Raw genomic sequence first — 14,082 nt, 5'->3', positions numbered from 1 at the left:
CGAGATCTTCAAAGCTAGACGTTACAAGTTTGCCCCTGTTCTTGGATATGTAGAGATCTCAGGCTAACTTTAAAAACTTCCATTTGTCCAGTTCTGAGTCTCGGTTAGTTCTTTCTACTTATAACTCAGTCTCTCAAAAGTCTTTTCTTGAACTGGAGGTGTGGGTCAAATGGTAGAGCATTTGCTTTGCAAGCATGAAGTATTGAGTTCAAAACCCAGTTCTACCAAAAAAGTCTTCTTTCACCCCCTTAAATGATGTTTTTGCAAGCATTATTTCATTATTCATCTACTTACTGCTGAATAAATATGTGTCAGCTGTCTGTGATGGACTAAGTACTGTGCTGGGTCCAGAAACCCAGCAATAAACACCCTAGATATTTTGCCCTTGTGGTGCTTGCAGTCCAGCTAGGGGAGAGGGAGTGAAAAATACTACTACACGGAGATTGAGTTTATTTGCACTTTTGATGTGTGCTCTGGTGGAGAAATGCAAGGTGCTGGTGAGCATACATCAGACATGTCACCAACCAGTGTAGGATTTGGACTGAGAGTGCAAGGGTGAGAAGTTGGCTAGGAGAAGAGAGTTTCATGCTAGCAGGAATGGCACATGCCAAGGTTTTGGGTAAATTCAGGAACCTAAAAGTAGGTCAGTGAAGCTGGCAGGAGGATGTGGGGAGAGGTAAGTGAAGAGAGTCAAGGGATGGCAGTTCTTCTGAAACAGTGATATCCCACAACCAGGGAACTCCTGCCTGCCCCACCCCCCACACAGCTGCTCCATCGCCTCTGCTCCTCCCTGGCCTTGACCTCCTCCTTCAGCCCCTGAATCAGTGATTTCTGCTGATATCAGGCAACAGCACCTGAGGCCCATCTCACCACTATCGTCTGTCAAGTGTAACTTCTGACAGCTCATTTTGGTTTAAAATAGAGACCCTAGGATTCAACTAAAAATGACTTGGAAGCCTTGAATATGATTAGAGCCTCAGGAAATAGCCCAGAGTAAGATAAAAGCTACAGGTACAAAGTTGCCTGTAGCAGAGCCAAGCTCTGTGACATCGTGGGCACTCAGCATATGTCAACAGTGAATTATAGCATTGTGTGGAATAGCAGAAACTCAGAGCCAGCTTCCACTGCCAACAAAAGGGAAGCAGTGCAGCAGATTTTGCTACACCCACATGCTTAAGTATTATGTAGCCCCTAAAAACAATCATTATGAAGACTGTGTCACAAAAATGAAAAAAATGCCTCTGGAGCATATTGAAAGAGAAAAGCAGAACGCCAAATTCCAGCCTCACTGTGATCACAGCTTTGTACAAAGTCTTGGTGTATACGGTGCACAAAACGAAAGGGAACAGATCCAGTCAGTAGCTAACATGCATTAGGAGCGACATACAGAGTGATTCCTCTTTATTTTTAATCACAGATATGTGTGCACAATAAAATAGAAAAACTAAATTTCTTGAGATGAAAATGCTTTTATAAACCAGTCAATCCATAAGCCTCTTTTGAATGCGTGCTCAAAATAAAGAAGAGAGAAAGATCAGAGAGAAGATGACGGGGGACAGTCCCAAGGGGGGACTGGAAGGGTGAGAAGGATTTCAGCAGGAAGAAGTGGGGGAGAGCCCCAGCCAAAGGGAGCTGGGACAAGGCAAGATTCATAAGAGCAGCCACACTCTGTTGGCCTCCTCTCGCTCTGCTAAGAGTGATGAGAACATCTTACGTAAAGAGAATCACGCAGTCCTCATGCCACAGTTGCACATTTCACAGAGACTAAGGACCGAATGTGGCCTCAGAGGCAAGTTATTCTAGGAGCTCTCTGTCCTGCCAAACTCTTCTTGGTTTGTAAGACGACCTGAAGAAACTTGGGGGCAGGAAGGATGTGTTTGGTACCTGGATGGTTGTGATGGCTTCACAGATGTGAACCTATGTCATAACTCATCAAATTGTACACTTTACATTTGTGAAGTTTAGTGTATCTCAATTCTATCCCAATAGAACTATTTAAAATACCGTTTAAGTCAAACATTTAAATTTTCATTGGGTAAAAAATGGAGCACCATATTATTTCAGATCTCATGTTTGTTCATTCATTCAAATATCACTAACGATTATGCATGTGCCACACAAACACAATGATCTGAAGTGTCCAAACTAGTACAGACAGATAGCTAAATGATCAACTGTAATACAATAGGGGTAGCACCCCATAAGGAAGTATAGGAAATTTGGGGGAAACAGGGGAGCAACGTCTAAATGGAAACCCAGGGGACAGGTAACTCGTTTTCAGTCCTTGCAAGTTTTATGAAGTTGACATTGTCCTCATTTCTTAGAGGAGTCTATTTAAGTAAGCTTCACACACTACATGTGTCAGGACTCAGCTCCACCCGGCTCTGGGTCCAGAACTTGTGGTCTTTTACCATCCGCGCTCACCCTCACACAGGAAGTGGGGCTGGCTCACCTGTGAGCCGGTGGGGAAGCCAGGCTGCCTGGATTAAAGCCTGTGGCTGTGTGGGATGCGGAGATGATAGGACTGGCTGGATCAGAGCTTCTCAACCTCAGTCCTGAGTACACTTGGGGTGGGATTGCTCTGTTGGAGGCTGGCCTGTGACTGACAGGATGTTCATCAGCAACCCCAGTCTGTCCTCATCAGATATCCCTGCAAATCCTGACAATGCAAAATGGCTCCAGATACCACCCACAGGGGCAGGGTAGCAAAACTGCTCCAGGTTAAGAACTGGAATGATAAATGTTTGAAGCGAGGGGCGTGTTCATGACCCTTTCTCATTACATTTTGGGTGCATGTATCAAAATAGTACACTGTATCCCATAATATGTACAAAATGTAAACAGTACATTTTTAAAACTTAAAACAGAACCACTGGGCTCCGTTGACAAGGCTCGTGAAAGCCCTTAAATGGAGTTCAACTTAGATTATGTCAGAAATGTGAATTCCTTTGCAAGTTTGAAGCAGTTAAGTGCTGTTAAGAGAAGAGAGTCCATGAACCGGTCTAAGTGCAGGGTGCAGGCTGAGTGGGAAGGGACCACCAAAGTCAGGGGAAGCAAGCAGCTGGGGTGAGAGGGGGACAAGGAAGGAGCAGTGGAGATTTTGAAAGAGAACATGACGTGGTGACCACGGAGGACAGCACAAGATGAGACCAAGACTTCTCCCTTTTGCTGTTGTCACACAGTGGCCATTGGAAACTGTGATGGCACCCTTTAAACAGAATAAATTCAGTGTGAGAGCAAGACCTCCAGGGAAAATGGGGACTAAAGCCAGAATGCCAGAAAGCCTACCCCTTCAAGCACTTGCTGAGTGTGTGCTCTGACTGACTCTGGGAGGTGGGGACACAGAGATTGGATACTGGGTGCTGAGGAGCACCCAGTCCCTGGGGAAAAGCACCCCACTCCAGTGGAGGGGACTTGCTACCTGACCAAGTGACCGCGGCTGCAGACCCACGTCAGAGGTGACACTGAGGGTGTGAGCTCAGAAGAGCACAGGTCATCTTTTGCTCCATCCCTGTTCTTCTGCACCGTGAGTGTCTGGCACACTGCCTGGTGCACAGTACGGACTTACTAAAATATCAGTGGAAATTAATGAGTATTGGATCACCTGGAGAAAACAGGAAGGCAGGGATCCAGAAGGGATTCCTGTAGGTAGTGTGGCTAAGTACACATGGGAGCTATCAGTAGTAAACATTTACTGAGAGGCCTACTGTGTGTCAGCATGGAGTTCAGTGCCTTGAGAGAAGTCTACTGTGCACTGGGTACTGTGTCCAACTCTGTGTGAAAAGCCTGCCTGTACTCCACACACCATGCCTGGCCTCTGTGAAGGGCCTACTATGTGCCAAAGAGGGTCAAAGCTCTGGTACAAACGAGCTCTCAGAGAACAGGGAACTCAGAAAAAGAAGGCTGAACAGAGAGTCAAGGTGTAGAATCATCACAATACAGAGGAATTCACTTCCTGGCAAGGTCAAAGCCTTTCTTTCCCCGCCATGGCTCTCTGGGAACCTCCCTCCACTCCAGAGAATTTCTTCCCTGATCTGAGTGGGTGGGAAGCAAAGGCTGCGTTCACTACTGAGGGGTCAGAAGTGGGGACAAAGGAAGGACAGACTCAAAGGGCTTGGATCCGCAATTCCAAAATATCTTGCTGTGGAATTTGGCCCAGAGCATCCTTGAGTGGGACTCTTTGCGTTTGCTTTTTCAACCTGCAGAGGCCACCAGGGAAGCCACTGCACTTGGCCCTCAGCCCCACCCTCTCCGCTTTTATGCAATAATTAGACACACACAGGCAGTGTGGACACCCCTAGAAATGGGGGGAGCTGCCTGCCCGGCTCTGCTGTTGGTTTCCATGATTGTTCTATTGAAAGTGCAGTTAGGGTGGTGTTTGCTGCCTGATAGAGGAAGCGCTTACCCTCAGGTTGCTTAGGAACCTGGGACACTTTAAATAGAACCAAGTCCAATCTGATATGATTTGTTTATTGGGCTCATATTGATGGAATGAGAGCACTTTTTGGTGGGTTGGTGCTGGGGTTTGAACTCGGCCCCATGCTTGCTAGGCAGGCGCTGTGCCACTTGAGCCATGCCTCCAGCCCTTTTGTTGCTTTAGTTATCTTTCAGCTAGGAGCTTGTTTTTTATCAGGGCTGACCTCAGAGTAAGAGCCTCCTACCTGTGTCTCCTGTGTACCTGGGATCATAGGTATGTACCACCACGCCAAGCTTGTTTATCAAGATGGGGGTCTTGCTAACTTTTTGCCTGGGATGGATTCAAACCACATTTCTCCTGATCTCTGCCCCCCAAGTAGCTGGGATTATAGGTTGAGCCACTGCGCCTAACTGAACCTGAAACATTTTAAGTAGACCTGAGCTCTGTTAGGTTTGGACTGAGTCTAATTCAGTATGATCCACTTACTGGGCTCATGATGGTGGAATAATTTTGAAGCTCTTCCCTAAGGACCATGTCTACCCTCAAAGGAGGCAATGCCTGCGTGAACAGTAGGACAGACATGGCCAAGGGTCCCCTCCACTCAACTTCTCCTCCCCCTCTCCCAGCCCCACACCACCCCTCACCTTCAGAAAGACACAGTGATGGCTGGAAGGAGGTATGTAGCTTCTTTGACAAACCCTGTCTTGTGTGGTTCTGCTGTATAAATGCCAAGAGAGAGGCCTAGGGAAGGGCAGGTGACCAGAATATGCATGCAGGAGGCCTGAGTCTCTTTCCAGCGGAGCCCAGTGGAACAAGCCCAGTTGGGAAGCTGCAAGGCCTACAAGTGACCATAGTGGTCACCTCAGAGCTGGCCATGGCTCACCTTGGAAACCCCTGCTCTGCCCCTGGGGTCTTCACCTGGCTACTAGATGTGACAGGTCAAACTAAGTCCCTCCCTTCTATTCTTTGCAGTGAGCCCTGGGATAAGCCACCTGACCTCACAGAGCCCCCGTTTCAGGTGATCTATCAGTGAGGGTAATGATGACCCTGGGGGCACAGGGTTGGCATGAGCCATGGATGGAATAAACTTGTGACATCCCGGCACTGTGCCTGGGACTTAGTGAGTGTACGCCATGCTCCTCCTGGGAAGGTCAAGGGTGTCCAGCCTCAGTTCTAAAGGTTTCTGGGCTGATGGCTCCACCAAGCCCTGAGCTGATGGTTGGGTTGTTGAGATTTTGCACACTCTTTCTTTTCATGCTCTTTTTCCAACCAAAATACCCTCTTTAAGTCAGGCCGTTCTAATAAAGGGTAATTAAAGCTACCCCAGAGCCAGTGTTTATGATGAACTAGGCTCTGGGCTCCCTGTGTCAATTCCTGCATGCTTCACAAAGTGAAGTGTAGTTAACGAGGAAATTAGGCACAGAGTGGCTAAGTAACTTACCTGAGGTCACACAGCAAGTGCCTACCACTCAGACCAAAATGCATAACCCTAAACTCAGCGCTACAGTGCTCCTTCCTACTACCCACCACTTCTATGTTGGCTGTTGGCTGTGGCAGCCCCTCTCAGGGTCCTTCTGGAAGTCTATAGTCTATATGCCAGGGCTCCCCTTAACCATGGTTGGTATCCCAAAGTCTCTGACTGCCCTAGGCCAAGCTGTTACACTATTCTCTGGAAATGCCCTCCCATAGTCACCAAGCTGATTCCTGCTCATCCGTCACATGCACAGAGGGTCGTGTTCAGAGCCCTTGAGTCGCTGTCTGGGAGCAGTGACCTGGCTCTGTCTGAGTTGTCTGCTTTTACATGTCTCCCTGTCTTAGTCTGCTTTGAGCTGTCATAAAGGAACACCACAGACAGGATCATTTATAATGAACAGAAACGTAGTGGCTGACAGTTCTGGAGTCTGGCAAGTCCACGATCCCAGTGCCAGCTGGTTCGGTGTTTAATAGAGGCCTGGCCTCCGCTTCCAAGACGGGCCCTTGGGCAGCACGTCTTCCCTAGCAGCGGAATGGGAACACTTCCACGTGTGGCAGAGGAGTGGGATGGGGAACAAGATGAGAAGGGTGAACTCATCCTGTACGGGGAACCCGCTCCCACAGAAATGAGCCCAGTCCGTGATAGCACATTGACCCACGGGGTGGTGGAGCACTTGAGGCCTAACCACCTCTTCCAAGTCTCCCTCAGAACTGTCACAGTGGTGTCTAAGTGTCCCACAGATGGCACGATCGGGGGGGCTGGGTGCTCGAATCGCAGCACTGCCCTGGTAGCCCACAGCTCCTGGATGGGGGGTGAACTTGAGCTTTTCTCTGTGCCTGCCCAGCCCAGCACACCCTTCGCCCAGAATGCAGTACACACTTGGCAGGCAAAAGGTGGTCCAGTTGAGCAGGACAGTGACCTTGACCTGTCCTATAATCTGGGGAGGGAAGAGAGAATGTGTGAAATTGAAACCTCTTGGAATAACATAATACAGCCCTGGATTTATGCATATTTACTTAAGACAAAATTTAAGCCTGAATCCCTCAAAGACTTAAATTCAACAGACTTTCCCAGAGCTGCTTGCGAACGTGACACTTCATAATTACACAGGCTCGAATGTTTGATGTAAAGTCTTAAATTCAGAGAGCGAAAAGGTCATCAGCTTTGGGTTAAAATAGAAGTAGGCTTGGATTCCAGCTGTCCTAGTAACAGAAGCTTGGGCGAGGTTGCCACAGCTCGAAGTCTCAATTTTTATCAAAAAAGTAGAATTATAGCAGGCCTGGGGGTGCACTCCATGTAATTCCAGCACTAGGGAGGCTGAGGTGGGAGGATCATGAGTTAGAGGCCAGCCTGGGCTGCACAGCAAGACTCTGTCTCAAAAAGAAACAGTGGTGGGGCGGTGGGGCAAGATTTAAATGGCTTGGCCCACAGGCTTGTTGTAGGATTAATGATGGGGTCGCTGGTATAGAGTAAAGCTCTGAAATGTGAGCTTCCTTTCCAAGAAAGCCAATGTGCAGAGATACAAGAGGCCAGTCTTACTGTCTTCTCCATACGGTCTCTCACTCGGGTCATTCAGTCAGGTGACATTTGTTGGAAACCAATGCTTTGTCCGGCAGGAGTAGACAGGCTACAGCTATCATATGTAGACCATAAAAATGGTCCCCGAATCCTGGGGCTTATATATTGGTGAAACAGTCAATCAACAAATAAGGAAACACATAAATAAAATAATTCTATCTGATGATAGATACTAAAAAAAGTAGTTCCAGATTAGGCAAGCACATAAAGGGGACTAAAGAAGAGTTTGTTAAGAGTGGGGGCTGCCGCTCCAGGTGAGGTGCTCAGTTATAGCTCCTCTGGGGAAAGTCACATGTGCGTGACATGTGACTGATGAGAGGCTGATGACAAAGCCAACTGGGGAAAGGCTCTCCAGGAAGAGATTCCAGCAAGTGCAAAGGCCCTGAGGTAGGAAAATTCTAAACAGTCAGAAGGCCAAAACGCCTGAGCAGTTGCAGGAGATGAGATGGCATCTCATCTGTAACTGGCAGGGGTTACAGGCAACCTTGGGCTGAGGGCGTGCCTTGCATTTCAGCAGAACCAGAGTCCAGATGATAGAGCAGCAGGCCAGACCAGGGCAGCTAGTCCAGGAGGTATGACTGGCAGTCTGGGGACAGAATGTGAACCCACAAGTAGAGGACAGACACTAAGAGTGTCAGGTAGGAAGAGAAAAACCAGGGCTGGGCAGATCCCCAGGATGCTGGGTGGACATCCTGCAGGTAAGACATGAGGTCTGGGGGGACATGGAGATCACATGGAAGACTCAGGGACCCAGAAGGACTGGCTGGTAAAGCAGAGCAGATTCCTCCCCCCACAGAAGTGAGAAACTTAAAAGGAAACAGACCCAAGCGGAAGTGAGGGAGACTGGAGCAGAGTTACTCAGCCCTCGGTGATATCACAGGTGTGAGGCAAAGCTAGAGCCTACCTGTCTGTCCAACCCCTCCTAGAGGCAAGTTTCTCTTTTATTCTACTGTAGCCACACTGGCTGCTTCCCAGGCTTCCACCTACCACAGGGCCTTTACACATGCTGTTTTCTGCCTGGAACATTATTCCCACCACTCCTTTCCTAGCTAACTCCTCCGCTTCCCCAGGAATGCCTTCACTGGCGTCTCCAGTTCACCAAGTGTCACAGCACTAGACTGTTACAACTTAATTTTTGTTCTTATCTTTGGTGAATGTCTGCCTAATGCAAATTCCAAAAGGAGCAGGAACTAAGACTATTTGGGCTCCCTTCCTCATCTCCCAGTACCTAGTGCAGTGTGCTCAGTGCTATATATCGAATGAAAAAATTAATGAATTTAAAAATGTCCATTTGGCTCCTGAAGTTGGCTTAGATCAGTGGTTCTGAAAGTGTGGATGTGGAGTCAGCAGCAGCTTTACCAGAGAACTTGTTAGAAGTGAAAATCCTGGCCCACAGCCCAGACCCATTGAACCAGGAACTCACAGAAGGTGAGAATGGGGGAGGGTTGCAGGCTGTGGGGTTTTGTGCAGGGTTTTTTTGTTTGGTTGGCTGGGTTTTGTTTTGTTTTGTTTTGTCTTTTTGGTTTTAAGTGGGACTAGGTTTGAACTCAGGGCTTCAGACTTTCAAAGCAGGTGCTCTATCACTTAAACCACACCTCCAGACCATTTTGACCTGGTTATTTTGGAGAAGGGGTCTCATGAACTGTTTTCCCAGGCTGCCCTTAAACTGAAATCTTCCTGATCTCAGCCTCCCAAGTAGCCAGAATTACAGGTGTGGGCCACTGGTGTCCATCTGCAGGCTGTGTTTTTATAAGATCCCCAAGATCCAGTGCACACTTAGGTTTGAGATCCACTGTTCTGATTTCCTGGCTGTGAACTTCCAAGTAAAACTTAGGAGGACACACCATGGACCAAGCGTGGCGATGCGCGCCTGCAATCCCATGACTCCAGAGACAGAGGTGGGATGATCAAGGTCTGAGGCTAGCCCAGGCAAAAAAAAGCAAAGGACTGCTGGGGATATGGCTCAAGTGGCAGAGCACTTGTCTAGCAATCGTGAGCCTCTGCGTTCAATCAGCACTGAAAAAAAAAGAGGACACACCTATGCAGGTAAGGGCTCTCTATTACTAGCCCAGAAGCAGTTAGTCACTCTAGATGAATCTTGGTGATAGAATGGACTTTGCACGTGACTTGAGGGCTTTTAAAAGGCATATCTACGTGAACACCCAGCTGTTGTGGGGTCATGTGGCAGGAGGTGCAGCTGCACTACGGAATGGGACCCAGCGGTGGATATGTGCTGTGGTACATGAACTTTGCTGGGGTGAGGATAGATAGAAAAAATGAAACATTTGCTAGGACAAAATAATCCTACATGTTCACAGAACTGAAGAATGGCACTCGTGTCTGAACAGAGCAGGGCGAGCCACCCGGGGGTCTCTGTGGTCAGGACACCCTCCCTACCATCTCCAGAACCCTCATGTTCTACAGCCTCCTCCCATGTAATATCTTAGTAGCACAATCCCAGCAAAGGTCTGTTCATTATTGAGTGAGTAGATCAATGGGTGGATAAACACATGAACAGATCCAACATTGTTTTGTCTGTCTGGTGGACTAAGATGAGGATTATCTCTACTCCACAGTCGTCCGTGCTGAAGGAAGGTCCTCTCTGTTTACTCCACTACCCCTAAGAATCAGTTTTAGCTTGTACCTAGAGACTGGACCAATGGAAGCCCACCAGTTAGATCAATGACTGATTGACTGAATGACTGTGCTACTGTAGGCCTAGATCATTTCATTTGTCACCTCATTAAATTCTTACCACAAAGAAACATGCTAGCTCCACTTTGCAAAGGAGAAAGCTAAGGCTCTAGGGAGTTGAGTGAGGCAGTGAGGTTTGAACTCAGTCTGACTCCAATGCCTGAGTTTGTTCTTCTCCCCCAGGCTCTCTCCTGGTATCAGCTACCAGTCAGAGGTTCAGCTGCCTCCAGCTTTGTGAAATTTTTGTACAGATAGTCCCTGGTTTACAATGGTTTCACTCAGGGCCTTTTTTTTTTTTTTGCGGGGTGGGGTTGTCAGGGGTTGGTATTGGGTTTTGAACTCAGAGGTGTACATTTAGTAGGCAGGTGCTCCACTGCTTAAGCCACACCTCCACCCTTTTTTGCTCTGGTTATTTTGGAGATAAGGTCTCACTTTTTTCCCAGACCTACCTGGACCACAGTCCTCCTATATTCACACCTCCTGCCATTGCTGGGATGACAGCCACACGCCATCATGCCCAGTGTGCTTCTGTTAAGATGGGGTCTCACAATCCTTTTTGCCTAGGGTTGGCCTGAAGCCATGATCCTCCCAGGATCAGCCTCCCTCATAGCTTGGGGTGACAGGCACATACCACCACATGCAGCTGCTGGTTCAAATAGCCTGAGCTATTTGCCCAGGCTAGCCTCTAACAGTGATCCTCTTGACGTTAGCTTCCCAAGCAGATAGGATTACAGGCGTGATCCACAGGTGCCCAGCTTGACTTAGGGCTTTTTGACTTTAAGTTGTCATGAAAGCAATACACATGTCGTTGCAATCATGCATCAGATTTTGAGTTTTGATCTTTCCCCAGGGGTAGCAATATGCAGGACGACCCTCTCTCCGATGCTGGGCAGCTGCAGGAAATCACAGCTCCCAGTCAGCTACACAGCCAGAAGGGGAACCACTGGCTTCTACAGTGTCATGTGTTGCTGAGCTAGGATACTTACTAGGTTAGGTGGACTCAGTGAATTTACAATCGTGATATTCAACTTACAATAGGTTTCCCAGGAGCTATCGCCACGGTGAGTCTAGGAACATCTGTGGCTAGACTCAGAGGCTCAACCCACCTTCTGGAGTGCTAGCCATTTCCATTCTGGAGTCACCCCATATGGCACAGGAAGCAAAAGCCCTCCGCAGTTTGGTCCTTGACAGGTAACAGTATTTCACTTGTTCTCTTACCATTTAGGATCTCTGCTGAAGGCGTGGACATCGTTTTGGACTGCCTCTGTGGAGACAACACTGGCAAAGGTCTCAGTCTTCTCAAACCTGTGGGGACCTACATTTTATATGGTGAGTGTGCACGGAACAAGGCACGGCGAGTGACAGGGAGAGTGACAGGGAGAGTGACAGGGAGCACTGCACTAGTGCCTATGGCAGACTCTGAAAGCTGAAATGTGCTGATGCGTTGGGCTTGGGTGGATTTAATTTTAATATGTTTAGCATATTGACACTGCTGTTAGGTGTTGTCACTTATAAAAAATAACTATGTGCCTGCTTCCCTATATCCTGTCATTTTTCAAAGGGCTAACACAAGGCCAAGCCAGTGTAGTGCTGAGATGAGTAGGAATTGACCCACGGAAGGTGGGATAGGTGGAGAATACTAAAGGCTTCAAAGGAAGTTCAGAAAGCGAAGGCGTGGAGGACCATGGCAGGGTGAAGAGTGGGGAGGTTTGGGGGATTCTTTACTGATGAAGTTACAAAGTACAGGGTCTCCTCCTTCTAAACTACAGCTGAGTGCCCCAGGCAAGACGTGAGCCCCGAACGGGTGGAGCACAGGTCTGTTCCCAGGTGCTCTGTTTCTACATCCAGTTCTGTCCTCTTTGGCGCACAGGAGGTTTGTGAAAACAACTAGGAACAAGTTTTTTCCCAGCAAAACGAGACTCTAGGACCTCCCTTCCTCTTCTCTTTCTTCTCCGCTATCCCACACGTAAAACTAATTTAAACATCAGTCCACGCTATGTCAAAAAGGTATATATGAAGCCGGATGTCACATTCCAAAGCACAATGATGCTGAGGCTACCTGATGTTTGAGACTCTTGGCACCACGTGCCTGCAGATACCATAGAAATTGAGCCTTAACCCATGTCCCTGCTGTTAGCTGAGGAGCTTATGAAAGAGATACAGTGGTACTTGAGGACTCTAAATATCTTTGGGTTGTCATGAGACCATTAGAGCAGAGATAGAGTTGAATCCGCCAGCAACAGGAAATATCCCATTGCTAAAGCCTTCTGATCATTTTTATCTTGGCTGCATACTTTTCCCCGGAAGTGAATACATAATATATTGTTATTGTTATTGAAGAGAGAAACCTCTGAGGTCAACTGACATATCAGGATGTTGGATATGACTAACAAAACACAGATGACAATTTATTCATCCTTCCTTATCATTTATTGGGAGTTCTATTTTTGCCCTAGTTCTATGATGTCATTTGGACGAACTTCAATTTGACTAACTCACCTTTATCTAATTCATTGCACTGCTTATTTGATTACTAAGTAAGAGGCCAGTGCTGTGGTGCCTGGTGGTAGTCACCTGCAGAAGCAGAAGTACTGGTTAACTAACTGGCTACTAGTTTACTGAGGTCAAATAGTTTAAAATACAATACATTGTTTTTTCATTAAACAACTGTTTCTAAGAAAAGATCATGCTTCCAAATCTCTGGTGAGAAGCCAGGAAAGTGGTTGACAAAGCACTGATGTAATATGGTCATGTTCCCGATGTTTTTGAGATTTCCCTCACCTCCCCCCACCCCAGGAACCATTAAAGGGTCTTTTCTGTCTGTCTGTGCATCTTAGGGAACTTGCCAAATCTACCTCCATCTGCTATCTGAATATTGTTTGCTCCAATTGTCAAAACCCAGTTTCTCATATCATTTATCACAAGTGGTTTACACCTCTCTTCCCAGGTGTCTTTGGGGTAACACAGTGGCAACACCATTTTCTCAGCTTCTGAACCTATTTTTACCCTCTCCTGCCTTCTTCTATAACTCATCTTTCCATCCATCCAAATTCCCCTCCTCCACTTCAGTGTCCTGTCCAGGTCTGAGCCCTAAGCCTCTCACTTGTCAGGGAATCAAATTCAGATCCATAAAGCCATTTCCCACAGGACCTCGTTTCTCGGTCTCAAAGAACAGAACCAAGACGATGCTTCAGCAACGCATCATTTTATTAACATGTTGGCCTAATCACTCTGTGTGGCATGCCCAGGTTTCCAAAATAATGAAACAGTCACCATGAGAAATGTCACTTCCTCTTAGGTTCAATGATACCTCACTAAATAGTCAACTAGATGCCCCAATCTGAGTCCTTCATTTTTCTCAGGCTGAATTTTTTTTTGGTTTGGTTTGGTTTTTTGGGTTTTGGTGGTTACTAGGATTTGAATTCAGAGCCTTGTGCTGGCCAGCCAAGTGCTCCACCACTTGAGCCATGGCTCCAGCCCTTTGTCTTGTTTTTAAGCTTTTGCCAGTTCTGTACCAAACAGTTAGTTGCCGTCCTCCCATGCATAACCAGAGATGTTGATTTTCATTAGCAATTGCCTGATTTGGGACTCTTTCATTGCCAGGTTCATCCAACATGGTAACTGGAGAAACCAAGAGCTTCTTCAGCTTTGCAAAATCAGTAAGTATCCACGCATGTCTAATGTGCTACAGTTCTGTTGATTTGCACGGTGTGTGCTGCCCATCTAGAGACCTTGGTCAAGTGTCTGTGCATCGTTTGCATCACTCATTTTCAATAAAGCCTGCATCTCCACCCTGCTCATTGCACATTGCCATGACTGGGACTTGCATTATTCATGTAAACGAAGCAGAGAGGCAGGAGTGTCAATAAAATGAAAGAAAGCTTGATTTTTATTTCAACAGAGATTGCTTGAGTGTTGG

At 47.3% G+C, this 14,082-nt stretch overlaps 1 protein-coding gene across 1 annotated transcript in view; it reads left to right on the top strand.

The window, feature by feature from the left end:
- Window positions 1–14,082, top strand: part of Vat1l (vesicle amine transport 1 like) — a 153,641-nt gene that overhangs the window by 65,346 nt on the left and 74,213 nt on the right. Inside the window, exons 5-6 of the mRNA XM_020162448.2 lie at window positions 11,389–11,492; window positions 13,767–13,822. Of these exons, the coding sequence (XP_020018037.1) occupies window positions 11,389–11,492; window positions 13,767–13,822 (160 nt within the window). The remainder of the gene's footprint in view (window positions 1–11,388; window positions 11,493–13,766; window positions 13,823–14,082) is intronic.

Source organism: Castor canadensis, chromosome 15 (assembly GCF_047511655.1).
Source record: "Castor canadensis chromosome 15, mCasCan1.hap1v2, whole genome shotgun sequence".
Taxonomy (NCBI): domain Eukaryota; kingdom Metazoa; phylum Chordata; class Mammalia; order Rodentia; family Castoridae; genus Castor; species Castor canadensis.
The sequence above is the reverse complement of the archived record's forward strand: the minus strand, read 5'-3'. Positions and strand labels throughout refer to the sequence as shown.